Raw genomic sequence first — 27477 nt, forward strand, 5'->3', positions numbered from 1 at the left:
AAATCGAAACCAAGTCAAGAAAAGGAAATCCTAAATAAAATAAAATAAATAAAAACCACAACATAACTGGTCAAACAAATAAAAATGTGCTTTCTTAATTAAAAAATTAAGAGAGGAGAGGAAAGAAGAGGAGAAAGGAGTGTTTCACACAGCAAGTGCAAAACAGCTGCTCCCATCACTGATCCCATCTGATGCGTAACCATGGCACCTACCACACAGTCATTGTAAGGTGTGTAGGTGCACATCCCATACTCTCCCTCTCTCTCATACACACAGTTTTTCATGCATGTACAACAAATGCACACACAAAATAGAAAAGCACCGGCGTACCAAACAGACCAACTATTCCCATCAATTCACAGCTCGCTGAACTTAAACCTTAGATATCCAATGTGGGAAATGTAGTTTTCAACATGAAACAGCAGCCCAAAAACACACCGTGTTCTTAAGAACTGTATAATTTCAGATGTTCCCAAGAGATCAGATATCGTGAGAAAACTTACAGATAGGAATCGAAGATAACACTTTCAATTGAAAGTCCCATTGCATCACCATTCAGAGGAATCCATCATGATGGCCTTAAGCGAACATATCTTTGAAGTGATGATGTAAACACCAGATAAATCACCCATGTCATCATACACCCATAGTAGACAAATATCATTGTTGTTATACAAAGGTCCTGTCTGTTACATTTTATCATGAGCTATGTGCTGAACTTAAATGAACTGAAAACTGATTAAAAAAAATTTATTTAAACCAATTCCACTCACAAAGTGTGTCTGCGAGGGGTTATAGCTCACTAACTGGCCCGACATCAAAGCCAAACAGTTAGTGACTCAGGTGTAGTCAGCACTGTTCCCATGGGTAGGATGCAGTGGGATTATGGGTAATCATTTACAGCTGGTCTAGTGGGTTGGATGGGTTGGGTGATATCATGCTGCCTCTGACATAGATTCTTTGCCCACACACACTTGTACTGAAAGTATAGTACACACACTGTCACATACACATCAAAGTGGAGCCTTGAGTGCAACACAGAAGACAGAACTGTATCATTCAGCCCTTCACATATATGAAAGCAAAGGAGGACTGCCAGTAGGTAGAAATTATTAAAAAGCAGGTGGTGTGCAGTAGTTTTCTGTTCTGTAATGTTTTAGTAATGATGAGACAGTAAAAGCAGACAGGTGTAATCATAAGCACATTAGTGGATCTCTCTGTAGTACTGACCGAGCGTTGTGCTCAAGGTTTCAGCGTAGCAGACACAACCCAAAGCTATTTTTGCACAAGAAAAAAAAGTGAATGAAAATGAGAAGAGGAAATGTTTGGGGAAAATAAACAAATGAATAAAATACACAAGCACATTGACTCACCCTATCTTTGTCATCCACCACATCGCACAGCATGTCATCCAGGTCCAAAATACCTCCGTCTCCATGTTCCAACCTGTGGACCTGGACCCAGTAGCTGGGGTCCTGGTAGGAAAAAAAAAGAGAAACTATTAGCTCTGTACAGCTTTATTGGCACCATTTAGACTTAGGATTTGAAGCCTTATGTAAGTAAAGCCATACAACATGTTAGCATTGCCAGGCCAAAGGAATTAGCAGCTTGTTTCTCCTAGGAATCAGCTGATCTATTCACCACGTGGCTCATATAATGATCCAGTCATCTGGCACACAGGGGCTCTAACACGGCTATGGATTAAAATCACGATAGCAGTTATAAAATATTGTAATCCTCTGCTGGCTGGCCTGCAAAGTAAGCATTTGACTCGTACATTTCTCCTTGTGGCAGTAGACAAGAGAATTGTGACACAGGCACAACAGGAGGTGTAATAGGGCTGGGTATTGTTAAAAAAAGATTTGATACCGATACCAACACCGTGACTTCGATACCCGGTACCTAAACACAGACGTTATCAGATCTTGGTAGAAGAACGCTGCGTGCTTGGCTCACTGACGCCGATGAGATTTACTCCTTAGGGATTGAAATTGGGTGTTGAATTGAAAGATATTTTTCAATACTCGATACTTCAGAGGGAAATTCGGTCGGTGCCTAAAAAGTATTGAATTCGTTACCCAGCCCTAATAAGAGGTGACAACACTCCACCCTCCCGCGTTCAGGTCAAACACTGTCATCGCCGTTGTGCATCAAAAAGTTGAAAATAAATAATTATTCTCTCCATGTGTCATTTGGCTTCCTCCCTGTCAGTCAGACAGGAGGCTCCAGAGAAACCACTCGGCTCAGTGACGTTACTAAAAGAATCTCCTTCATCTTTTGTCTGTATTTTGTTCTCACTGTATTTCCTTCCCTCTGTCTCTTTTCCTCCATAACTGAGCCGTCTTTGGGTCTGTGGTTAAATGCCTTCATGCATGGCTTTGTTGTACTGAACTCCAATGCGGTCCACCAGGCATAATGGTCCAAATCATGAGGGGAATAACTGTGTGGTATTTTTTCTTCCTTCTGAGGTTATTAGGAAGGAAACGATTGCACGTTTATCAGGGACGTTTCCAAAAGACAAGAAATCAGAAGCAACGACAGAATTATTTGGTTCCCATGTTAGTTAGAACAATGACAAATGAAAAATTGCCAAAACTACACCACAATACCACCACTATATATAACATACTGACAATCTAGCTAAGAATGAAGACAAGGCAAAACAAATCACCATATCTGGAAGTCATTACAAACCAATAACTGACAGTTGGCATTAAACAGTGGGGAAAAAATCTTGAAATGTTTACATTTTGACACGCCCTATCTCTGTTTGGCGTGGTCCTCATCCAGACTATTTCCTCGGATGGATTATGGGGAAGAAATTCTGAGAGCAGCTCAGCAACATAACTTAATCCCAAAAATTCACTCGGGATGGAAGAAATGAATTTGGCGTTGGCTGCTTAGATTTGACTTGGTTAAAATGATGTAGGGAGCCTTATATCTAGTGCTGTGCCTCCAGCAAGCCAATAATGATCAGTTCAAGGACTCTTCATTACAAGAGTATTAGCAGGGAATTCATCACTAACTGGGATTGGGTTGGATTTTGTGTTTTGGGGGTCATCTCTGAATGCTTTGGTGTAATACCAGGGTCTTAATTCTCTAACACTCACACACACACACACACACACACACACACACACACACACACACACACACACACACACACACACACACACACACACACACACACACACACACACAAACACAGCTCCAAGTTTTTTTCCCCTGGTGGATACTTGTAAGTATTAGTAAGACCTCCTAGGAAGATACAGCTGGTCATGTTAGGCATTCAGCTCAGAAAAAAACAACCAAAGGTCAAATTCCCTGTTTGGCGTACTTCTGACTATCATTAATTCTTTCTCTCCAATCCTCAAGGCCCGCGCTGAGAATATATAGGAAATGTCTTTTATTGTTGTATTCATAATCAAAACATGATTTTTCTTCCCGAGTGAGGGGTGATAATCTCATGTGTCCCTCACGCAACTCCGTTTTTTACAAGGACTCTCTTGAACTTGAATTATCTTAAAAGGTAATATGTAATCCAATTAATTCATAGTAGAATTATTTAAATATAAAGATTTATAAGCACGTAGTACATGCTTGCTAACATCGGAAATCTGAGTTTGTCAGTAGTTAAGCAGCAACGTAAAGTAAAATGAAATGTAATCACATCTATCACATTCGAACACATGGGCTTAATCAAACGTTGAATACACGTATTATGAAAGCCAGTACAAATGGACGGAAGAGAAACATAGAGGGGGGCATATACTCCCAACAAAGAGTGCATTGTGACAGAGTCATTTATATTACTGTAGTGTACAGTAACAGCAGTAAGGGAGGACAGCTGTGGAGTTGATGAAGTGTTAGCACACTAAGCAGCCAACCATCATCTCTGCTACTAAATCAACACGTTGTGCAAGATTGGCTCTTGTACGGTCATGTAGCGTTCTGTCTTCTATATATGGGACCAGTGTAAAGTCCTTCCAGAAAGAGACTGAAAATTCATCTTTGGCAAATAACAGTCATTTTTACGATAGAAATGTTCTGTGCATCAGGGAACAAAACCCTCATCAGATCCACACAACACGTCCATACTGTTGTTGTTCTCAAGTGCAACCTAGGGTCACTTGAGAGAAAGGGCTCTCCCAGGGGTGGCCTCTAGCTCACCCGGTAAGAGCGTTCGCCCCACGTTGGCTGAGTCCTGCAGAGGCGTGGGGTTTGAAGCTGAGCTGCTGCCCTTTCCTGCGTGTCATCCCCCATCTCTCTCTCCCACTTTCATATCTATCCACTTTCAAATAAAGGGAAAAAGCCCCAAAAAAATTATCTTTAAAAAAAAGAAAGGGCTTTCTCTTCCCAGACCAAATTAACACCCAATCACTATTCAAGTCCTGAGAGTAACTTGCTAAGTAACTAGCTTTCAAAACCAGCTGGCCGGCACTGCATTATTAGACAATCTGAGCCATGTATGTCTGTGGTTGGACGAAAAGCTGAGTGAAATGTGAGGACAGCAAATATAAGTCCACCTTACTGCAAACCGAGAAATATTACTGAAAATCTGTAGAAGTATACTGAACAGTCTCAGGTCAGGTACAAAGTGTCAACCTTACAACTCCTGAACGTCAGCTGAAGCACTTCACAGCGCTAAAGCATCACGAAATTAAGACTGCAATGCCACTTCTTTTTTTTTGTTCCATGACACGATGAAACCATGACATGCCAACAGACACACTAAAATGTAAAATATGACACTTGACAGGTTTAGCACCATACTGCAATTACTCGAGAACTTTTTAATCAAGCGTGACTATAATTAAACCCCGTCATATTAATTACAGTAATGTCCTCACCAGCTGACCATCGTGTCTTCAAAACGTTTTACTAATATTGTCACTGGAGTCAAAAACTCACTTATAAAGTGCAAATGTAAAGGGGTGGTGGCTTGAATTGTCTTTGTGTAGCATTGCCAAATGTAACAGCATAGGAATGTACAGCATGCTTGGTTTCACTTTAATGAGATGAGAGGGTCACAAACGGAGCAGCAGTAGAGCAAGATGAGCCAGACATGGCTGGTTAAGTGTCATGGGGAGTATGGACTATCTGGTTACATGTGTAGCAAAATGTTGCAAATGCAATGGCATTACATTTAACACAGAAAAAAAAAGACATGAAAACAGTGTTGCAGTCAGAGAATAATCACTACTATGTTGGCACTGATCAGATCTGCAGGCTAAAATACTTTTGTATTGAGCAGAGCATATATGCAGGGTGTGCCAGTGTGTATTGTCTCCTGCCCCAGTGACCTGTTTAGTCACTCGTGAGCTTTACTCATTCATTCATACGTTGTGTGAGTGATTTACCACAACCATAGACTGATCAGGTATCATCTTATCTGATCCACTGTAGGAGGTGAGAGATAACAGAGAGGTGGTTGTTCTCTGTGTCTCACACAAACAAACACACACACACACACTTTCAACATAAGCCCAGACAATAGCTCTCTTCGCCCCATTATCTGTGTCTTTGTACCAGAGCGGGTTGCTTGTTCTTGTCAAAGACCACACAAAGACTGGTGCCCTGGAGGAAACCGAGGGAGGGAGGAGTGTGAGAAAGAGAGAGCATGTGCCTGTGTGTGTGTTTGATGATTGCTGCACTAGCTGCTGCAAGTGTTATAATTCCCACAGGGAGAATATGAACAGCTAGATGTACCTCTCAAATGTCCAGGACTGAAGTACAACTGAAGCAGGACCTCGTGGCGCAACGGTAGCGCGTCTGACTCCAGATCAGAAGGTTGCGTGTTCAAATCACGTCGGGGTCAGGACATTTTAAAGCCTGACGGACCTCACTGAAGCTATGGTATGCAGTACATGTGCTGTACACTGGAAAGTGAAATACCTTTGTATGACACACAAATTAATGAAGGCAAAAGAGAGATGCCAGTCACACTTGTGGGCTTTAGCGAAGATAACACACAGACATCTTTCTCATTAGTTAGCATTAGGGAATTTCAAGCATTTGGAGAGGAGCTCATAAAGAGAGAAAACAAGCAGTTTCACCAACCACAAGCAGCGGTTTAAAGGACAGATGTGATCTACAGATGGCATCAACAAGCTCTTCTCTGGAAACTGCAGGTGACAAAATAACAGTCACACATAAGAACAATACAGTGTTCATTATCACCGTTTAAAGGCGTTGAAGTGCAATTTAATCAGTGTAGTATACAGTAGTATACGTTATACAGCTAGAAAAAGACAATGAATGTAGGGCTGGGCAATATATCGAAATTATATCGATATCAATATATGAGGATAGATATTGTCTTAAATTTTGGATATCGTAATATCCTGATATGACACAAGTGTTGTCTTTTCCTGGTTTTAAAGGGAGTAAAAGGAGTAATGTAATTTTCGGAACACACCAGACTGTTCTAGCTGTTACATTATTTGCCTTTACCCACATAGTTATTATATCAACATAACTGATGATTATTTATCAAAAATCTTATTGTGTGCATATTTTGTGAAAGCACCAATTGTCAACCCTACAATATCGCCACAATATCGATATAGAGGTATTTGGTCAAAAATATCGGGATATTTGATTTTCTCCATATCACCCAGCTCAAAATGAATGTCACAGAAACTAGCTTTTCTCTCAAATCCCGGTTTGGACAGCTCTTTAGAAAGTTGATTTAAGTTAGATGATGAGTAAACATGGTTTTGTGTAAAGCTCAGAAGATGTCTGTTCTGTTATACAGTACATCAGCAGCGCACACACTGTGTCAGTCACAGGCGAGACAGTGAGCTTTTCGCTTTATTGTTCTTTCTTCAGTTTTTGGAGCCGGGGCCTGTCAGCTATTATTAAAGGATGCAGGTGAGGGAAACAAGAAATAAAAACAGAAACTCTCAAAACTGATCTGCCATTACGCTCATTGGCAGTCATTAAGTAATTTCCTGTACATCGGTAGTGTAATTTAAAAGAAAAAGAGACACATTATAATCAATTTCTGTATAAAAGAGCCACACACACACCTTACGTCAAAATATAAATAAAAGACTGTCCTATTTTTACTCTTGTAGAGCGGATCTCTGCGGCACATACACACTACATACGCGCTGCTCTCACCCCCAGTGTAGCATTAATTAGAGTGGAAGCGTAGTGTTGGAGCATCCGCCCCGCATACGTTACACGTGCAATGTAGCCGGCCAGTAACAGTTGGCCATGGATACCCAACAGCACCACATGCAGCGGCCAAAAACAGGATATGCCCGAAGTGGGGCTCTGGTAATCAGTGGGGATGCAACCAAGTCTAGCTCCATCTGCACCATATACCCACCCCTGATGGTGGTCTTAGCCCGTGCACAGTGGTTGCAGCAAGTCAAACTCCCTATGATGGCAGCAGGCTCTGGCTAGGGCTCACAGTGTCCCCTTGTCCCACACCCAGACATGGTCCTGGTCAGGCCTCTTACAGCGCCACATCCTCCTCCCAAAGGCCTCCTGCACACTGCCTGCGTGGCATGTCAGTTGTGTGGCGTGTCTGTTTTTATTCTGGCTCCCATGTTAACAGGTTAGAGCTTACATCTCAAGCCGCGCCGAAAACACGTGACGCCTATTTTTCACGCGACACACAAGTGTGTTGGAAGCGTTTCCAGGCAAAATAGAACACGAAAAGATGTTTATATGTCATTTTTGTCACCTATAGCTTTTTAATCAGGGAAAGAAAGAGGGAAAGAAAGAGGGATGGACTGCAGGAGAGCCTATGCTTTTAACATTTTAACAAATTAGCTAAATCTGTTGAACTCCTTTTTATATTGTATTTCAATTTTGATTCTGATAAAACAATAACATGGACTTTATTATCAACAAAGTTGAAGAACATGCTATTATTTCATTTTATCAATGGGAAACCTACATGTGTACAGACATGGCTAGCAGCAGCAGCGCCGCGTGAGACACGTTTCTGGTGTGCAAAGACAGAGAAAATGCCACGCAGCCGCCACGCAACTGACACGCAGAAACGCCACGCCATACAGGCAGTGTGCAGTAGGCCTTATGGTAGTACCAGCGATGGTCCTTGTACCTGGACAAGGATATACCTGACCATTGCACATACTATATACAGTATCTTGAACTTTTGCACATTCCCTCAACATTTTTGGCACATTCTGTACTAAACCATACAGCCTTCTTTCCTTATTGTTATTGCAGTTAGATTGTGCATATTTGTTTAGGCTATTGTGTTTTTTACATTTATTGTTTTCATCCTTTTAATAAGTTTATGTTTATGTATGCACAAACCACCAAGGCAAATTTGTTGTAAGTACTACTGAGTGTTCTGATTCAGATTCTGGTGGGTTTGACCCCAACTCCTGATGTTAAGGTGTCAGTTTAAGAAATGAAATCAGTTGACATGTTAAAGAAAATTAAAGTGGCATTTTTTAACCCACAGGAGTGTTGGAGATGTAGCCCTTAAGTGATAACGCAAGAACTGTCAAACTATTGTTCGCTATCCTTAAAACCCTATTTAACACCTGCGGCTTTACCTCAAATTGTTACAAATGTGTGTGTACAAATATCATTATATTGAACTAGTTCTGTTGCCATTCACAGAGCTCCAAGTTAGGGGTTTGGGCAATTATTGTGGGACTAACTAAATTTCAACAACTCAGAGAGGACTGCACAATCTCCAGACTTTCACTGCAAAGAGCAACGAGCTTAGGCATGACTATTAGGCCTTGACCTCGGACCTCTGGGAGAAAAGACCACCCTGTAAATCACGAGTTCAAGCCAGTAGTTCAACCTCTCAACCTCCCACTTGCAGAGTTTGGTGTCTGCAGCACAATAACTGCTGGGATTTATGGAGTGTATGTTCTCCTTTGTGTATCACAAATGCTTTCTGCCTCTCCTGCACACACAGACACGCACACACACACACACACACACACACACACACACACACACACACACACACACACACACACACACACACACACACACACACACACACACACACACACACACACACACCTCCCTAGCTTCTTATCTTTGTCAAACGTTCACTGTAGCTATCAGGAGAAAGTAAAACAAATGCAAAACAGAAGATATAGGACAGTAGCAGGCTACTGCTACCACTGTACTACTACAAGGCCACTGCAGCAGCAACAGATGCCATTTACCGTTTGCCGTTATTTTCTATGCCTGTGTGAAACACAAAAAATATTTTTTAAGAAGGTAAGTCCTTAAATCTTAAATCAAGAGTGCAAGCGCGTCAAAAATGTTTCCTACTTTTCTCAAGTGTTTGAATAATTAATGTCATAGCCTAATCACACCTCCAAACCAAAAGCAGTTGAAGAATGGGCTGTTGATGCAAGGTAAACAAAAGCCTTAAATAGTGCTCATTCTTAAAAAACAGCTATGTTTACTGATATATTTACCAAAATCCTGAGAAAATGACTGCACTGTTAGGTCCTTCTTAAAAGGGGAATTTCAGTATTTTTCAACCTGGACACAATTTTCCATGGATTTGTGTCTAAGTGACAAATGTGAACAAAAATCTTTGAAACTGGTCCAGTACTGAGCGACAACGCTGTAACTGGCAGCCGTGAACCAAGCTGCAATGTAATCCTATTTGGCAATAGCGATGTCAATGTATGTCCACTTTAAGTGCTAATTTTTGCAATGGACAGGCTCAGATTGTTATTATAAGTGTCCAACTACATTATGGAAGATGGTGAAGTCTTGTTCTGAAATCTCACAAGGTGACTTTTTCCTGGAAGACAGTGGTGTGGAACGCAAGTGAGATAGTTGGTTAGAGGATTTCAGCGGATGTTTGTTGTGTTGGAGTACGGTAAGGGCAGCTTTGTGTTGTCTAAAAGATTTTCAATTATGCATTTTCGAATTGTGCCAACCAAATGTTGAGCTACACTTTGCGTAGCTTCAGTGTTTCCTTATGTTGATTTTATAGTGGCGGCCCACCATGGCAAAATTTCTGCCACCACGGTATCAGAAATAGGGCTGTACAAAAAAAATGTAGTTGCGGTTGCCTTTTAAATGATCCTGCCAACATAATGCAGGTAATTATGTTGGCTGCCGCTCATATTGCAATTTAACAACAAGTAGAACTATTCAGAGGTTATTGGGCCCGTCCAGTTTAACTCCACATACTGTTGTGTTGATGTAGTTTAGTGTCAAAACGTTCACTTTCTTCCGAGCCGACTATTAAACGAAGAGCTACACCAAAAACGTCACCGCGCTGGGTCCGTTCTAAGTGTAGACCTGTTGTACATGTTAAGTGCCCTATAGTTCCTCAAAAAATACAGTACAATCACAACTGAAAATATACCTCATTGTGTGTGAATAGAGGTGAATAAATATATTTGTTTGTGTTGCAGCGAAGTGTCAGTTCCGTTTCATACGTAAAACTTTTGGCGGGGGTTGTAGTTCGGACAGACCTGCCCCCACTGCTAAAAAAAAAAAAAAAGGAAACACTGAGCTTTCATAGTCATTACCTTTGGATATGCATAGGCCGAAGTTGTGGCTAGTTGTGCTACAGCTACAAATGGACCCTAACTCCCTGGTCCATTCACTGTGCCTCACTAACCGTCGGGTCTGCAGTGACCATTTTGACCGGGGATGACCATTTTCCTAAAGAAAAAGGATGCTCCAACCAAGAGTGAGGAGCTGTAGACACAGTAGAGGTAAGCTAATGCTATTAGTTAAAGTTAATTTGTTGACATGGCATCAGTAAGTTACAGATGAAAGCATTGCAGGATTACAACAATTTATCTATATTTCCATGATGTTGTCAGACACTTATAATAACAATCTGAGTCGGTGGCAAAAAAACAAGCACTTTTAGTGGACATACATTGACAGTCACTATTGCGCTATAGTGTTACATTGCAGCTTTTCACGGCTGCCGGTGTTTCTGCTCAATACTGGACCAATTTCAAAGATTCTTGTTCACATTAGTCACTTAAACACAAATATATGGGAAAATGTGGTCCAGGTTGAAAAATACAAATTTTTCCCTATTAATATGCTGTAGAAATTTCCTCTCAAAAAAATAAATACTGGATGAGGAATTAAGGCAGCTCTGCTAGAGTCCCAGCCCTTTTTCTTCTAGTTAAAGGCTGCTTCTGGTGCTGACCCTGTAAATTCATAAATAGCTACTTCGTGGTTGTTTATTTAAAAAAAAGCCTTCTTTAGCTCTAATCGACCCAACAGTTGGCTGGTCAATCATACGTTAGGGATTGGATTGGATTGGATTGGATTTGATTATCCAGTTTAGTTTAGTTCACCAGTTTTGTTTTAACAGAACGTCTCTTCGGGGCATAAACATGTCACCAGAATGTCAATAATACACAAATGGCAGCCCCAAACTGTGGGCTAAGTACAGTCTGACTGTGGCAGATAGTAACGGGCTAAGGAAGTACATGTAGTATACTGAGGGAAGCCTTACACTGGTATTTCTCTGAGACACCTACAGGGTCTCTGCATTATTGATGCCCTGCCTGCCCAAAGTGACCTGCAGAGTAGAGCACAGAGAAATATGACACCTCGCTACACATACATGCAGCTCTGCACACACTGAAGGCCTACTGCATTTTATCCTATAGGAGCACGTCCATATACAGCATGATGCAAAGAAACAGTACCAGAGACTCAAATGCTGCATTTAATGACCATGAAGAACTTTGTTGCATCACTGCCCCATTGACCCCCCATTCAAATCCAAAACTGACCAATTTTGTAATCACAACCCTACGTTAACCTAAATGTACATATAAAATATGAATATACTTCTTTTCACACTACTGATAAATATACATATGTTGCTTGACTCATTTACAAACAGTAGTTCATTGAGAATGATTAGTTTCTACTTAATCGATCACACCATTTAGGGATGACCCATGCTTTTCTTAAACTTCTGGCTTTTTCAACCCAGTGATACCTTTTCTGAACTAAGACAAATTATTCCTCTAAGTATTACAACCATCACACAATTAACATCTATTTATATAGTTATCTGAATTTCACATTGCATAAATCAACTTATATATCAAGCATCTATTTCACTGATATAGCACAATGAGTGCCACAGTTGGACTACACCCAATACAGTTTTGTAAATACAAAGTGAGCATTCAGGACAGACTACCTTGACAACAATATTGGCTTGCTGCTCTCACAAATGGCCAACTACAAATTCACAAAGTCTCAAACTTCCCCGCACATTCCCTCATTGTCTCAATAAACAACATACTTTATGATAAATCATTCAGCTGCACTAAACAACATCTTGCATTTAGACTGGACAAAGTGCTCAGAAAGCCTAAAAGAACCAAGTTTGTTAATCAATCATTCTTCCCAACTAGTTTTTCAAGTGGAAACAAGCTAAAGTTTTCCCACACAACTGGCAGGAATTTTCACTTGTACTAAGAAACATAATTTTAAAAGATTCTACTAATGATATGTTTGTAGCACAGGCATGTATGAAAGGCTAAAAGAGATAAATATATATTTATTTTGGCCAACAGTTAATATTTTCCCACTCTGTGTACTAAACGAGTGGCAGTATTAATACCAGAGAGGTTAGCAATGGATAAAGCTTTTAATACAGGCCATCCTGTCAAACACAGAGCCAAATCCTGCAGCCTCTTACTGTAACACAGAGACCCTCCAAATATCTGCCACACCTAGACACACTGAGCCCGAGCAGAGACTACTGTCAATTCTCTGGAGTCTCATATTGTAGCTGTGGAGAGGAGAAAGGCTGAGAGCCAGAGAAAAACATCCTACTGTCCATTCTTAGACAAATGGCACCTCATTCGCCAAGCTTTCTGATGTTGGGTGAGTTGGAAGCTTGGATCAACCTTTGTAGTTATCTCCCTGCTGTGTGGTCTGCTTGAGCAGGGGATTTGTGGTCCCTAAACCTACTTTCTACAGGACTACAACTGTACACATCACCCCTTATGTTACAGTAAGTACAACGTGGAAAGCTGAGCATCTGGTCTGAATAAAAAAAGCAGGTCGGACTGTTTGTGTGTGTGTGTGTGTGTGTTGTGTGTGTGTGTGTGTGTGTGTGTACAGGCCAGACATGCTGCCTCATGGCTCAGCATGAGCTGGGACTGCTGCTGCGTTGGTTTTCACTAACAAATTAAAACTGACATTATCACATGAGGATCTCATTGAGTAGTTTCATAATGATACATCATTAAGCCAATTAAAGAGTAAACCGTCTGACAAGATGTGCCAGTGATTACTGTGAGAGGCATAACAGAATTAAAAAGGCTGTTGTATGACAGAAAACCTAAGTACTAACATCAATTATTGATGTCATATTGTTTTTTTTGTTTTTTTTATTAATGATATCTTCCTTAGGGACCTAAAATAACGGCCACATGAGTGGGCAGAAGCTATTAACATGCATTTCTTAATAAATGCCAAAAATGTAGGTTACTTTAGTTGTAGCATAATTGGCATGGTGCTTAAGCAAAGCTAGCAGCTAGCATGTTGGCTTGCTTCCCAAAGTCACATTTTTATTAGCAATCTGTCTTGAGTGCCAGGATAGGATGCCTGTTTGGGCAACTGGCCAGTTTCATCCCATTTAAGACAAGTGGTCATTAACAACAGCGGGAGGGCTTTACACACACCTGCACACACACCTTTTACACATTTACTGTCTTGGGCATCAAAGTAGTCCCGGGATATGTGACATGCAAAGTAACATGCATGATTTGGCAACTGGGGTGCACTGAAGAGAGAAAATCATGTCTAATTGTAAATGCAATTATAAGCCTGAAAGTGTTTGCTAGCATATAGCTAAAATAAAAATGTAATAAGATATAATGTATCCCTGGCTTGAAGGACATCCTATGGTATACAAATTGTTATTAATATATATATATATATATATAATATATATATATATAATGATATGGCTAAATGGCTTACTAATCCCAAGAAGCTAATGAACCTTGATGAGCAGGTAATCACTACCAGGTAACACAGGGCTGTAAGAAGTGCTGTTATTCTGTCTCAGTTGCCCCCCTGAAGTGTCCTTAGCAAAACACAGAATTCTTACGAGACACAGTTCTCTAGTTGAACCTGACATCTGACCTCCCTGTGGATGGGAAAAAGGAAAAGGACTATTTTCTTCAAGGGGGTTGATAAAGAGTCTGTCAGTTTCAAATGCTTATCAGAAATCAACCAACAGGGGTACCCGGATAGCTCAGTTGGTAGAGCGGGGACCCATATATAGAGGTTTACTCCTCGACGCAGCGGGCCCAGGTTCGACTCTGACCTGCGGCCCTTTGATGCGTGTCATTCCCCCCCTCTCTCTCTCTCTTCAGCTGTCCTGTCAAATAAAGACCTAAAATACTCTAAAATAGAAATCAACCAACAGAGGGTGACGGTGTCATGTTACTAAAAGGACATTTTGGTCTCAGACCCTGAGGGAGATGTCCCATCCAGGCCATCTGTTCAGCCTTGGACTGGGAAGAGCAACAGTCAGATTGGTGCAGATGTGACATATCTGCAAATTACTGTATGATGGATAATGTAAAGTTCCTGTGACAGAATTTAAAGAAAGTTGTCAATTACCCATCGTTCATTGCCAGCGTACCATTTTCTTTACATACTTAGTTTTAATTTGGCAACTACAACTGTAAACATGCCAATGTCAATGTGCAACAATATGGGTGTACAGACAACTATATCAAGACAGGATGAAGAGAACAATGATTGAATGTTCTTATTTGGTTGTGCCACTTTGAAGTTATTTTTACTCAGAGCATTTCATATGCAAAAGAGCCACACCAACACTCACAATAACTGAGCAACAGAATAACCCCTCTAATTTTCCACTGGCAAAGCAAAGACATCTTAGCTGGACAGTTTCTACTCAAATAATATCTAACATTGGCTACAAAATGCTGCGAATGGCACTGAGTCAGTGCCGTTCCTGCAAGTTCAGTAAAACTGGTTGAGCACTGTGACTCTTTGTCTACTTATAGAAGCAGCAGTCAGCACAATTTCGGCACACTTTTGTTTATTATTTCATAAGCACAGAGCTTGTCAGATGGGACCTCCAAACAAGCCAAGAGAAACACAGAGCACAGGGTGAATCACCCAGAACAGACAACCCGCAGTGAAGATGTCACGACACACACAGCTCTTTCACAGACTGCAGATGTCAAAACACAAAGAGGGGTCACAGTGTGTTTTCTAGGGTTTGTGTGTGTGTGTGTGTGTGTGTGTGTGTGTGTGTGTGTGTGTGTGTGTGTGTGTGTGTGTGTGTGTGTGTGTGTGTGTGTGTGTGTGTGTGTGTGTGTGTGTGTGTGTGTGTGTGTGTGTGGGAGGTGCCTGGGATCTAAATGTGGAACAAACATAATTATGTAGGCTACTACCTATTTTGTACTGTATAAATAGAAACATAATTCCAATCCTCATGTCGAGAAATCGTCAAACTGTAACTCTAATCCACATACAGTACAGCAGCTACGAAAAAAAAGGGTAAAGTTATAGTCAGCCAGGAAATGAGGCAGCTCATTCTGTCATCATATCTGTGAATGGTGAGAACGCAGGATGGGGTGTCCAGTGTCAAGTTTTTTGGAATGTAAAATACGAGGAAGGACGTTAATCTGACTGATTGCATTTTGCCATGAAAAAGAGAAACATGATTGCATTGTTTAGACAAACCGTTTAATGTTTGCAAGGATCTAGGTCATTGCTACTCTAAAGTGTACATTGTCACTTTTAATATCTAAATATGACCGAATATCTTCAAAAAGGTGGCTATAGTTGTGATTCAGGCTGTGCAATGTGACCTTGCAGATCATGTCCAGTCCTGTCCAGTCCAGCAACCCTGACATGTACTGAGGAGTGTGCTGGTCATGGTTTGTGAAGAAGCAACAGACTGTGACCATGAAACCCTCTTACACACTTTACACAAGAGCACACACCTCGACTTCACAGCAAAGGAAGGAGGGAGCTCATTGGGGGAGACTGTGTGTGTGTGTGTGTGTGTGTGTGTGTGTGTGTGTGTGTGTGTGTGTGTGTGTGTGTGTGTGTGTGTGGGGGGGGGGGTGTGTGTGTGTGTGTGTGTGTGTGTGTGTGTGTGTATAGAGATCCCAGCAGGCTCAAGAACAACATATGTAGAGCAGACAAGATCCCAGGAGTTTAAAGGCCAGCAAGAGGGAGTGGCAACTCTTTGGTCTCACATGACAGTGCACCATGCTCGCCACATCTGTAATGGACGTGCTGAGCACAAAATTACCTCTTGTTCCCAATAAAGAGCTCTCTAATACTATATTAAAACACTAATACCAGACAGGAAGTAAACCTGTCATCTTTTAACAACCAAAGAGGCTCATTTGTCCACTTTCAGTGTCCAACATGGTATGACATGGCATGATGCAACATAGCCTAAGAAATGTATTTTCAGGCTAAACAGTCTAAACAGAGCCTGAGCTCTGATAATGAAAATTAAATAATAAAAAATGAATCTTAGCTTGGGCAAAGTGGCCCATTTCAACCAATCCGGAGTCCACCCACACTGCCCCATGTCTCAAAATGTATAGGCCTATAGAAAAACATGCAAGAAGTTAGTCAATCAAATAATTAATCAATGTTCATTTGTCTCATGAAATGAAAGACAATTCCAACGCCTGCACACTGACAGGCAGGATGCAGAGAAGTGGCAGCCGGTGTTTAATTCCTCCACACTTCTTTTTTTTAACATTTATTAAAACAAGATCCTTGACAAAGTGTCTCACACAACATGGTACAGAAACAGGTAGTATTGACATGCACAATAATCGACATGCTACTGCAAACACACAAGATGGGAGAATACTGTATGACAGGCGACCACCTCTCTAAATAAAGTACCATCCTGAATTGTAATTTTGCTGTTATATTTTCCATACAATTGACAGCTTTGACTCTTTGGGACCACTGGTCTAGGGTGGGTGGGTGGGGCTTAAGCCAGTTCCTTGTAATCATTGTATGTGCTACTAACACCAGAGCTCTGAGCATATACAATTTGTTTTCTCCCAACCCTCTTAAATGTATGTTTCCTAAAATTAAAAATTCCTCCACGCTTCTTTCGGTGCCTCCTCTAATGTAGAGATGGACGCAGAGATAGTCTCTCTTGTCCATGTCGTCAGGATCGTAGACATAGGTCGTAGCAGATAGCTATCTTCACCTTTTTTTAGCGTAAAAGTTAAGTTCACATAGGCTCTTTCTTTTTTTAGCGTAAAAGTTAAGTTCACATAAAATCCACACGATTTTATGTGAACTTAACTTTTACGCTAAAAAAAGAAAGAGCCTGCTGTGTATTTAATTCCTTGTTCATATTGTTTATCCATTCTCCCTCATAATTCTGGTTGTCTGACCACAGTATGCTGTAATTAATTTAAGTCTCAAGTTACGCAGCTCAGTCACACACTATGCATGTCAGTTAAGGTAGAAAGGAAAGTGTATAGCTGCATACATACATATACAGCAGAGCAGCCAGTCATAAGTCATTCACTGGGTTAACGCCTCACAATTTAACAGCTGTAGACCTTGAAAATCTTTGACCACGACGTGATTTGAACACGCAACCTTCTGATCTGGAGTCAGACGCGCTACCGTTGCGCCACAAGGTCAGGACTATTGGGTACATCTTCCATTTCGAAACTGCAATCAAGTCACCCTGATGCCATAGGGACACTGTGTATATCAAAGCCTGTTATTATTGTCACCTTCTTTGTTACAGACAGAAAGTTCTAGTCAGTGGGTACCTGTGTAGCTCACCTGGTAGAGCGGGCGCCCACGTACGTAGGCTCAGGCCTCGACGCAGTGGGTGCGGTTTCGACTCCGACCTGCAGCCCTTTGCTGCATGTCATTCCCCCTCTCTTTCCCCTTTCATGTCTAAGCTGTCCTATCAAATAAAGGCCTAAAAATGCCCCAATAAATAATAATAATAAAAAAAAAAGAAAGTTCTAGTCAGGTAACAGCACTAAATAATGACCGGACTAAATGCTGTGCTGTAAAAATATGTTGTGCAGTGAATGTCACAACTGAAAATTACATATTTCCGTTTTTATTAATATTCCTAATATTGTATTTTTTGAGTTGTTTTTTGTGCACTTAAGGGAATGCCAATCAAACTGTTGTTGATTTATTTATTTTAAGAATGGCTTTAACTTTTTTTGCAAATACACTCTTCAAATGTAAAGTTTTGGTTCAGGTAATAGACACAGTCCAATTTGAAATATCTTATCACAATAAACTGCTTTTTTCAAAGACTTTCCAATTGGACAGCAACTCGTGAACTTCTGAATAGTTGTCAGGAAAAAAAGACATTGAGGCACAGACAGACAAAGGGGGCAGGGAAAGACTGCTGATGAAAGCCACTTTCCAAAGGATCTCTGGGGCGAACATCCAACATCCACAAACAGAGACGTCTGAAACTCTGAGCCACAGTTACAGTAAAGTAATGGTTCAGAAATACATGAGATGTAAACAATGGGAAAAAAAGCTGTCAAAAGAGAAGACAGTCCAGATGTGCGTGTATTTGGAAGGAGTTGGACTCTGTATTTCTGCGTATACTGAGTTTATCTCTTGCCAATCCTCAAACGGGGCTCTGCTCTCTAACAACTTCCATTTGCTGGTGATAATAAGTGATTGCTTGGACAAGAACTGACAAAGTCAAGTGGAAAGTGGCATTGTGCGTGTAAGGACTATCATATTTCAATATAAGCCCAGTTAACAGCTCTATTTACATTAATAAGTCTCTGGAGGATCTGGATCTGTCTGTGTGTGTTTTTATGATTGCTGGAGGAAGAAACATGCAGGCCACTTAGAAAGGCTCTCTTCTTTTGCAAAGGATAATATTCCACAGAAGAAGCAGCAACATTAAACTTTGTGAAGAGCTACATTTAACAAGTGCTAATGCAATTTGTCCAGGCGTACTGTAAACCTACAACATCATTAAGGCATGCAGGTTTTTACCACACCATTGTTGTCATAAGGAATACCACTCCACCTCTGCCCACAGCATAGGCTCTGGTCACAGCTGCATACAATATGAAGTGTAGAATTATCTCAACTGTAAGGAAGTTTTGGCATAAGGTAACAGCTAATATTTGTTTTTGTTTTAAAGTCCTAGACTTTCGTAAACGTTTCCTAAATGTGAACAATCAAGGCCTTAAACATCATTGACCCCGACGTGATTTGAACACGCAACCTTCTGATCTGGAGTCAGACGCGCTACCGTTGCGCCACGAGGTACAGACAACTTTTGGGCGCAACTTCCATTTCCAAACTGCACTCAAGTCACCCCGCTAAAGTTGGGGTACTGTGTATTTCAAAGCCTGTTATCATCACCTACTTGGTGACAGAAAGTAAGTTCTATTTATTTTTGTGTTCATTTGCCGTTGTACATCGTAAACAGGTACTATGTTTTTGTCTCATATCAGCACTCCACCTTCCCACTGAGTGAGGGAGGAGTTTGCTCCGTAGCTGGGGAAATGCTCATTGACCCTGGACAGGAAACAGGCAACACATAGGAAAAGCACTTTTACCTCATCGTTACTTCTCAACATTAAATGGGAAACATCCGCGTAGGTTAAAAGAGAAAGAGAAAAGTAAAAGTGAGGTGAAAAAGGCAGGCAGGAAAGGGGGAGGACACCAAGGAGTGAAAGTGAGACAGAGAGAAAGGAAAGAGATCAAGGACAAAGGATGTTTAATAGTTTAAATGAACAGATTAAATAGCAAGAGAGGGAAAGAGAGTAAGTGCAGCGGATCACCTTGCAACAGAATGGGGTCATATTTGATTTTACATTATGCAAGTTGCAATATGTTTAAATAAGGACGTGGGGAATTCAAACCTCTCAAACAGATACAGGTGAAGAGTTAAACAACAAAAAACTGTCTCACTATCTTGTACATACCCGTCAGTACACTAATCCAAACATGCACTGAAGGTAATTTGGTAAAATTAACAAACCTTTGTTAAAGAATACACTCTGCAGAGCAAACACCTAAGGTTAACTCTTCTAAACTATGCAAAGCTGCCCTCTATAAAAGCTTTCAGAGATTTCCTCCAGCACATACACACTTACAGCTAAAACATCTAGGAAGGTGAAAATCCCACTTCAGGACACGTTTTAAAATGTAATTTAAGTTTGGCCAAAAGCAAATTTGACTCCTAGATTTCAGCCAAATGAATGTCTCACTATCAAACAAACATAAGACGGATGGCGACCTGAAACTCCACTGAAAGAGAGAATGACACAAACTAGCTGAGGTTACAATCAAATTGGCAGAGGTAAGAAAAAAAAAAGTGCTGTGATGCAGCAGTAGAATATGGGCTGTACGTTCAAATCATGTCGAGGTGAGTGCAATGGAGCAAAGCCTTCAAAAAAAAAGCCCCACACCCGGGTTTTAAAACCCCCCCCCTCTTCTTTTTTTTTCCCCAAACCCCCCTCTCAAAAAAATAAAAAAAAACCCCCCCCCCCCCCTACCTTCCCAACATGGCCTCTTCTCTGCTTCCTGAGGTGTCACTATCATTTGTAATGTAGTTCTGTAATGGCTGCGCTGATGGAATAATCACCTATCAGCACCTCCATTAACACGCAGCCAAGTGCCAATGGGGTTTGTTCTAAAATGTGAAAGACAGCCAAATGATCTATCATGCAAACACAGATAAAAGCATGACGTTATCTCGAAGATTTAGTTTAAGACCCAGAACATAAATTCCACCACATTTAACCATGTTTCTCTGGGTTTTTGTCCAGGGTTAATGTGCTGCCTAATGTGCCAGTAGGGATGGGTCTCGAGACCTGGTTCTATTAAGGACCCGGTTCCAAATTTCTCACAACCTGAAAATCAATAAGGTCCGAGCTTATCGATACTGCGATCGAGACCAGCGGATCATATAACATAATGTCTGAAAATAGATGCCTGCGCATACCGGAAAAATTATTTACGAGCACATTGTGTGTGTAAAGACCGTAGGTAAAGACTAGCATCCCCACCGCAAATCATAGTCGGACTGGCTACCGAGAGCACCGCTCTGTGGGCCGCTCAATCAGCTCGGAACAGCGGAACAGTCACAGACTCAGTTTTTGCAATAAAAGCAAAAATAGTTCTGTTGAGATTATGAATTTGTTGCCTCGTCTTTCCACCAAATAATAGAAAAGTAGCGATAAAGACCCTGATCATTAAGCAGTCTCGAAAATGGTATCAATATCAATAAAAATGAACGATCCCCATCCCTATGTGGCAGGATGCCATCGTGAAGTGCATAATTGTGTATTTATTTAGCTTGAGCATTTAATCTGTAGAGTATCACAGAGCCATGGTAAAATATTCACTATTCTCCTATAGTGCTGACTACTGTGGTATGATAATGAATAGGCTTGGCAAATATTAAGCAGTGCTTTTTAATCTTTAATTAATCGAGACAAAGGTTTGCTGAGCACTCCTTAAGCACTTTTTCACATTACTCTACATGTTTGCACCTTGACAATGCCCAGCATACAGTCTTACACTGTTAGCCTCTCAGAAGCTCCACTGAAACAGCTAGAGGGCCCTATAAAAATGTATTATGATCACAGCCCATGTACCATGTAGATTAGTATTCAGCAAATGATTCACAGATGGCTGGACAGATTGGATTTGTGCTATCCAAGCAAACATCTCATAATTCTGATGTAGTTAATGATGTAATTCTGACATACGGATCTCTCGGAAATCTGGGTGGAGATGAGAGCCAATGTGACACAGCGAATTAATTCAATCTACTTTTACTTCAGCCTTGGTTGGAGTGCCTCTTGAGTGCAACTTGACAAGCATGCATCATCAAGTCTGCTCAGAATTTTTTAAGATCATTAAGAATTATGGGATAACCATCTCAGAGTTATGACAACTTTTTCAGAATCATGTAAAACTATTTTAATAATAATTTAAAAAAAAACTTGCATAATCACTGCAATCTGATTCTATATCTGGGTGTGTCAACTCTTAAGAGCAGCGTAAGGAAGGAAGTAGTCTATAGCGACGACGTTCTACCTCCGAGATTGTTCAGGGGCCGACGGAAATTCCGACGAATGTCCCTCTTGTTTGGGCAGATGTCCATCACCTTCCTCTTTCTTTGTGTTGGCATTTAAACTCTGGTGGATTTATGAGGACTGGTCTGCAGGGTAAATCCAGACAGCTAGCTAGACTCTGTCCAATCGGAGTTTTTACTTGCACGACTAAAACTACTTTTGAACTTACACGTTCCACCAAAACAAGTTCCTTCCCGAGGCTATTTTGCAGCGGCACCGTAGCTCCTGCCAGCGCTTAGCACCGCCCAAGACGATTGTGATTGGTTTAAAGAAATGCCAATAAACCAGAGCACGTTTTTCTCCCATCCCGTTATGCTGTGTGGACTAGCCAGACCCTCCTCCGCAACGCTGTGGAGGAAGGTCTGGCAATGCGAGACTAGGAAGAAAGACACATGGCCACTTAGCCACCCGGCTGCTTTTCTGTTCACTGTCTTGAAGCTTGGCAGCAGAAACAGCATTTAGAGCCAAAGGTTGTCGGAGACGCCTGGCTCACACATACTGTCAACAGCATGTTCCAGTTTGCAGATGTGAGGTTGTTTACATAGTGTCACTGAAATAGACTTACTATATTAATGTCACTATTCTGGATTAATTGGTATCAATGTGACTAAATGCTGGAATAGAGCATTATTAAAGCCAGATCATGAAGTCTAAGATTATTCAAATTGAGTGAGAACACTGATCCCCCGTCCCCTCTGCACAGACAGAAAAGTGGAGGTATAATTTTGTCTTCGGCATGCAAGAACAGCAACACACTTTGCTGTCAACACCAAGGGACAAGTCTCCGTTTTAGAACTGCATAAAATAAACCCATAAATCACTGTCACAGAGTCTGTTTATCATCCAAGAAAACACTTGGTTTTTGGAAATAATTCCAGTCACCGTTAGGCATGGGCCGGTAACCGGTTTCAAGGTATACCAAGGTTTGAAAAAGTCACGGTTTCAAAACCACCGTTCCTAAGGTATAACCATTTTTTTTTATGAATCTCCAATGCAGTTTAGAAATCCCTTTCCTGTTTCAAAATAAAATACATTGTGTTCAATGGAAAAAAAAGTTTGCTGACATTTCAAAAATAATACATTTATAGCTGTCATTGCAATACCGTAATACCGTGAAACCGTGATATTTTTGCTGAAGGTTATCATACCGTCAGAATCTCATATCGGCCCATGCCTAGTCACCATCAATCCACTTGGATAAAAAGATTTCCCAGTGTTAAGTGTCAAAAAGAGGAAAATCCCTGACCTCAAAAAACAGAATGGGTCTTCCTTGTGTTTAAACCTTGTAATTCTGATGTTCCCATGTTGTCCTTCTATTGGCAACCGAGTCTTCCAAACATAATAACATTATATTTAACTTTCAGGGTACCCACCCACAACTAATGAAGTGCCTGTGAAGAGAGAAGTGGTGCCATTCAAGTTGTGCACTAAAAAGGGGGTTTGCATGTGAAATGTTCACAAAGCAAAGAAATACTGTGCTCATGTGGGTTTCATCATCTGTCCACAGGAGCACCAGCTGGGAAATATTAAGTTTAGGAAGTATGTCATGTCTCAAGGCTACGACCATTATGCCACTGCTCCTTCTAGTCTTACTACTACTACTACTACTACTACTACTACTACTACTACTACTACTACTACTACTACTACTACTTTCTCCTGTCTGCTAATGGACTAACCACGCAACCTTTAAAGACTTGAAATGTATTGCACCACGTTATTCTCATGTCTCAACATGACCCACCATAATGCTCTAGTGCTTTGTATTTATCTCCTAACATCTTTCAAAATGTCTCTGATGTGTTCTGAAGATTACATTTGAAAAGTATTATAAAATAATGAGTAAATTGGTGGGTGTAAATGTAATGTAATAAAAGCTTCATGCATGATCGTGCATGCCATCACCTCTCAATAGATGGCCTTCTAAACAGTGAGCCGTAAGAAAAAAAGACCTATAGAGTAGGCCTATATGAGGAATGAAAAAGGAGGCTAGCTAGCGGTATAGAGAAGATAAAGAAAACAAGAAATACAAGAAGGAAAGAGAGTAGAAAACAAAATACAGGAAATGAGGGGGAGGGTATAAAAGCATGATAGAAGAAAAGAAAGGGGTGGGGATAAAAAGGGGGAAGACAACAAAAGGAGGTGAAGAGAGGGGAAGGAGGTTGAGAGAGAATAAGAAATATGTTGAGAGAAAGCACTGCAGGCTGTGCTGCAAGGTTAAATCTAATGAGTGTTTATCGAGGAGTGAATTAGGGACACAATTACACCAGGGAGAGTAGAGGTTTTCACACACATCCATGAGCATACACACACACACACACACACTCGAGGTAATTTCAGAACCTGCTGATGCTTCAAACAAGACAGTAACGTAAAGCAACCTCAAAACATCTCATTGTCTTTGCCTGTGCATGAAGACAGGGTGCCGCTTAGCAGGGAAAAAAACCTGCAGGGTCGATTCAAACCAGCTAAGAGCTACAAATGTGAAGAACATGGACACTTCCATAATGACCAAGCGAGGATTTACCTTTTATAGCACTATTCTCCAAGGTGACAGCTGTGTTGTTACTGCACTCTATTGTATTCCATATTCCTCTTGTTTTGCTTTGTCTCCTTGTCTCTATCATGTGCCATGACCCGACACAAACACACAGGCACCCCACTGAGGGACCCACCAGCTAACCACTGTGCCAACGTTGCTGTGGTTCAGTCTGAGATGCAAGGTGATGTAAGTGGCATTGAATCGGTTTGACTGCCTACAACCCGCTTGCTGCTCCATGGCCCCTCCTCCCCCTCCGCCCAGTACTTTCACCGAGGCTGTTCTCATTCAAGTCATGAAAAGAGCAATAAATCTTTTTTTAAAACCCCAAAGGGGAAGGTGTGTGGGGAAAAAAAAGAATTTTTTTTTTTTTTAAAACTTTGTTTCCCCTTGACTTCAGGGTCCATGTGCATCTTCGGGTGGTGGTGGTGGTAGGTGTAAGAGTGCAGAGCTGGAAATTGTGAAGTCCGTGCAGTCTGTTTGTAAAGATGAAGGGGTGCAGACCCACTGTAAACAGTGGTAGGGTGATCCACTGATGATCTACTTTAAAGCAGACAGTGTTCAAGTGGGCTTGTGTGCGTTTACCTCTGAGCTAGAATGTCCTGCCAGACACAAACCAAAGCAATCGATTCCTGGCCAATGCAGAAACCAAACATCTCCCTTTTGGAGAACCTGTTTTTATTCCAAAGGACAAAAAAAAATTGCTTGTCATACTATTTTAATCCAAAGTTTTGGACGAAGCAAGGCCCTGTGTTGGCAAGTAATTCATTTCTAAGGAAGACCTAAAATTTGGGCCTGGATTAACTGAGAACTCACAGGGCAGGTTGTTTTTCTTGGGAATACTGTGGGCAACTGACTGCAAGGTGATGAAAGTTTAAGTGGCTGGGGGCATTCTGTCATTTGCAAAAAGGAAAAGCATGGTTGCTGGGGAAGTCTGTTTGGTTGATATACGCTGATAGTAAGAAACCGGCTCAACCAGATCCTTCACCTAAACCTGCCAGCACGTACACCACACCAACACACTCTCTCTAGGCTGCCAAAAAAAACAAAAAAAAAACACAATTTGTACATTCAAACACCTCAGAGGTCTTGTTCTGTCAGATGTCGATCACTCAGACCACATTGGGAGGTGGATTAGGCCACATCTGGCCACATTCACATAGCAGTGTGTCCGCGCAAGTGTCCTGGGCCACATTAAGGACCGCTCAGCTGTGAACGGAACTATGAACCCATTTCAAGTATTTCTCATGTCACAGAAACCACTGAGAGTGAATCCTGTGTTTTGGATGTTATTATCATACTCAGTCATGTGTCAGCGTTTTTTATCCAGTGCTGCCTGCTCTTATATCCCCTGGCTGTCTGGAGCTCTGTGCCCCATGGCTGCCTGGAAAAGGCAGCTAATGGTATACAATAACTTTATTTTTTGTTTCATAAAATGTCCCTGAATTCACGAATATGTAGGAAATTACCACATACATTCCAGCTCTTACGTCGAAACAGCTGCTGCTGCTATTTAGTAGTCTTCCAATGGCAGACCTATCTCCACAGCGCTGTGTCGGTGCTGGAGTAACTATTTAGAAGCAGAAGTAGTTATTTTGTTTTTTTAAAAGCTTTTATTATGAAACAGCAATATTAGGGAATGCTGGGTCTTCATCAGCAGTAACTTAATACGACTCCTATAAGCAAAAATTAAATGTAAAATAAAGTAGATAGTAGGGGTGGAGCCGAACCCGAATACGGTATTCGGAAAGGCACAAATAACGTGGTTTTTACGAATACTTATTTCGAACAAATACTTTAAAAAATATTTGTATTCGGGAACAAGAAAAACGTTATATCAAAAAGCTGCGTTTCCTCATGAGACCGCAGTGCATGCCCGGATGAATGAGTGAGTGAGTGACGTTCAGGAGTCGGGGGAGGGGAAAAGAGTAAAAGAGGTGACTGACACAGGCTGCTCCACACAGCAACAGAGAGGGCTCGGCCAAAGTCCTTTTAAAGGAGCATTGTGTAAGTTCTGAAATTTCTAACTGTTACTGACACCAGTGGCCGTTAGAGGAACTGCAGCCAGTCTCATGCTCGTTCTCGGTGCGCACGCTCGTACGAGAACAAACAACACAGGACTTTCACGCCGGAGACCGGGGATCGCGCCCCGCGTGTGGCAGTACCTTTGTCGGCGTGTCCCACGTTTGACGGTTCCTTACCCCGTTCTTTTTTTTACCTAACCCCAACCGTCTCGTTATTGTGGCGTTTCATTTCCCGTGTCCTGCGAGTAGCGGCCCGTGCCGTTGTTTTGGCCGGCGTGTGGCGCCTCATTTCCCCGATCGCGAGTAGCGGCCCATGCCGCTTTTGTTCCGGCGTGTGGCGCCTCATTTCCCCGATCGTGAGTAGCGGCCCATGCCGTTGTTTTGGCCGGCGTGTGGCGCCTCATTTCCCCGATCGTGAGTGGCGGCCCATGCCGTTGTTTTGGCCGGCGTGTGGCGCCTCATTTCCCCGATCGCAAGTGGCGGCCCATGCCGTTGTTTTTTGGCCGGCGGGGGCCTCATTTCCGATCGCGAGTGGCGCGGCCCATGCCGTTGTTTTGGCCGGCGTGTGGCGCCATTTCCCGATCACGAGTGGCGGTCCATGCCGTTGTTTTGGCCAGCGTGGGGCGCTCTCATTTCCCGATCGCGAGTAGCGCCCATGCCGTTGTTTTGGCCGGCGTGTGGCCCTCATTTCCCGATAGCGAGTAGCGGCCCATGCCGCGTTTTGTCGGCCTTTTCGGGCCACCTCGCCGTCCTTTTTCCGGCGCCTCCGGCGTCTTCTTTCCGGGCCTCCCGGCTTACGGAGGCTTTA

General features: G+C 41.8%; 1 protein-coding gene and 3 non-coding genes across 12 annotated transcripts in view; 1 reads left to right on the forward strand and 3 right to left on the reverse strand.

Annotated features, from left to right (window-relative positions):
* LOC120552354 (partitioning defective 3 homolog) overlaps positions 1-27477 on the reverse strand; it is a 382624-nt gene that overhangs the window by 330655 nt on the left and 24492 nt on the right. For all 9 annotated transcript variants that reach the window (XM_039790356.1, XM_039790350.1, XM_039790354.1 and 6 more), the window contains exon 2: positions 1374-1475. In XM_039790356.1, coding sequence (XP_039646290.1) covers positions 1374-1475 — 102 coding nt within the window. The remainder of the gene's footprint in view (positions 1-1373; positions 1476-27477) is intronic.
* trnaw-cca lies at positions 5747-5818 on the forward strand. The gene has a single exon. It is a non-coding gene; the product is annotated as a tRNA-Trp (tRNA).
* trnaw-cca lies at positions 17586-17657 on the reverse strand. Its single transcript has one exon. It is a non-coding gene; the product is annotated as a tRNA-Trp (tRNA).
* trnaw-cca lies at positions 19213-19284 on the reverse strand. Its single transcript has one exon. It is a non-coding gene; the product is annotated as a tRNA-Trp (tRNA).

The sequence above is a fragment of the Perca fluviatilis genome, chromosome 22 (assembly GCF_010015445.1).
Source record: "Perca fluviatilis chromosome 22, GENO_Pfluv_1.0, whole genome shotgun sequence".
Taxonomy (NCBI): Eukaryota; Metazoa; Chordata; class Actinopteri; order Perciformes; family Percidae; genus Perca; species Perca fluviatilis.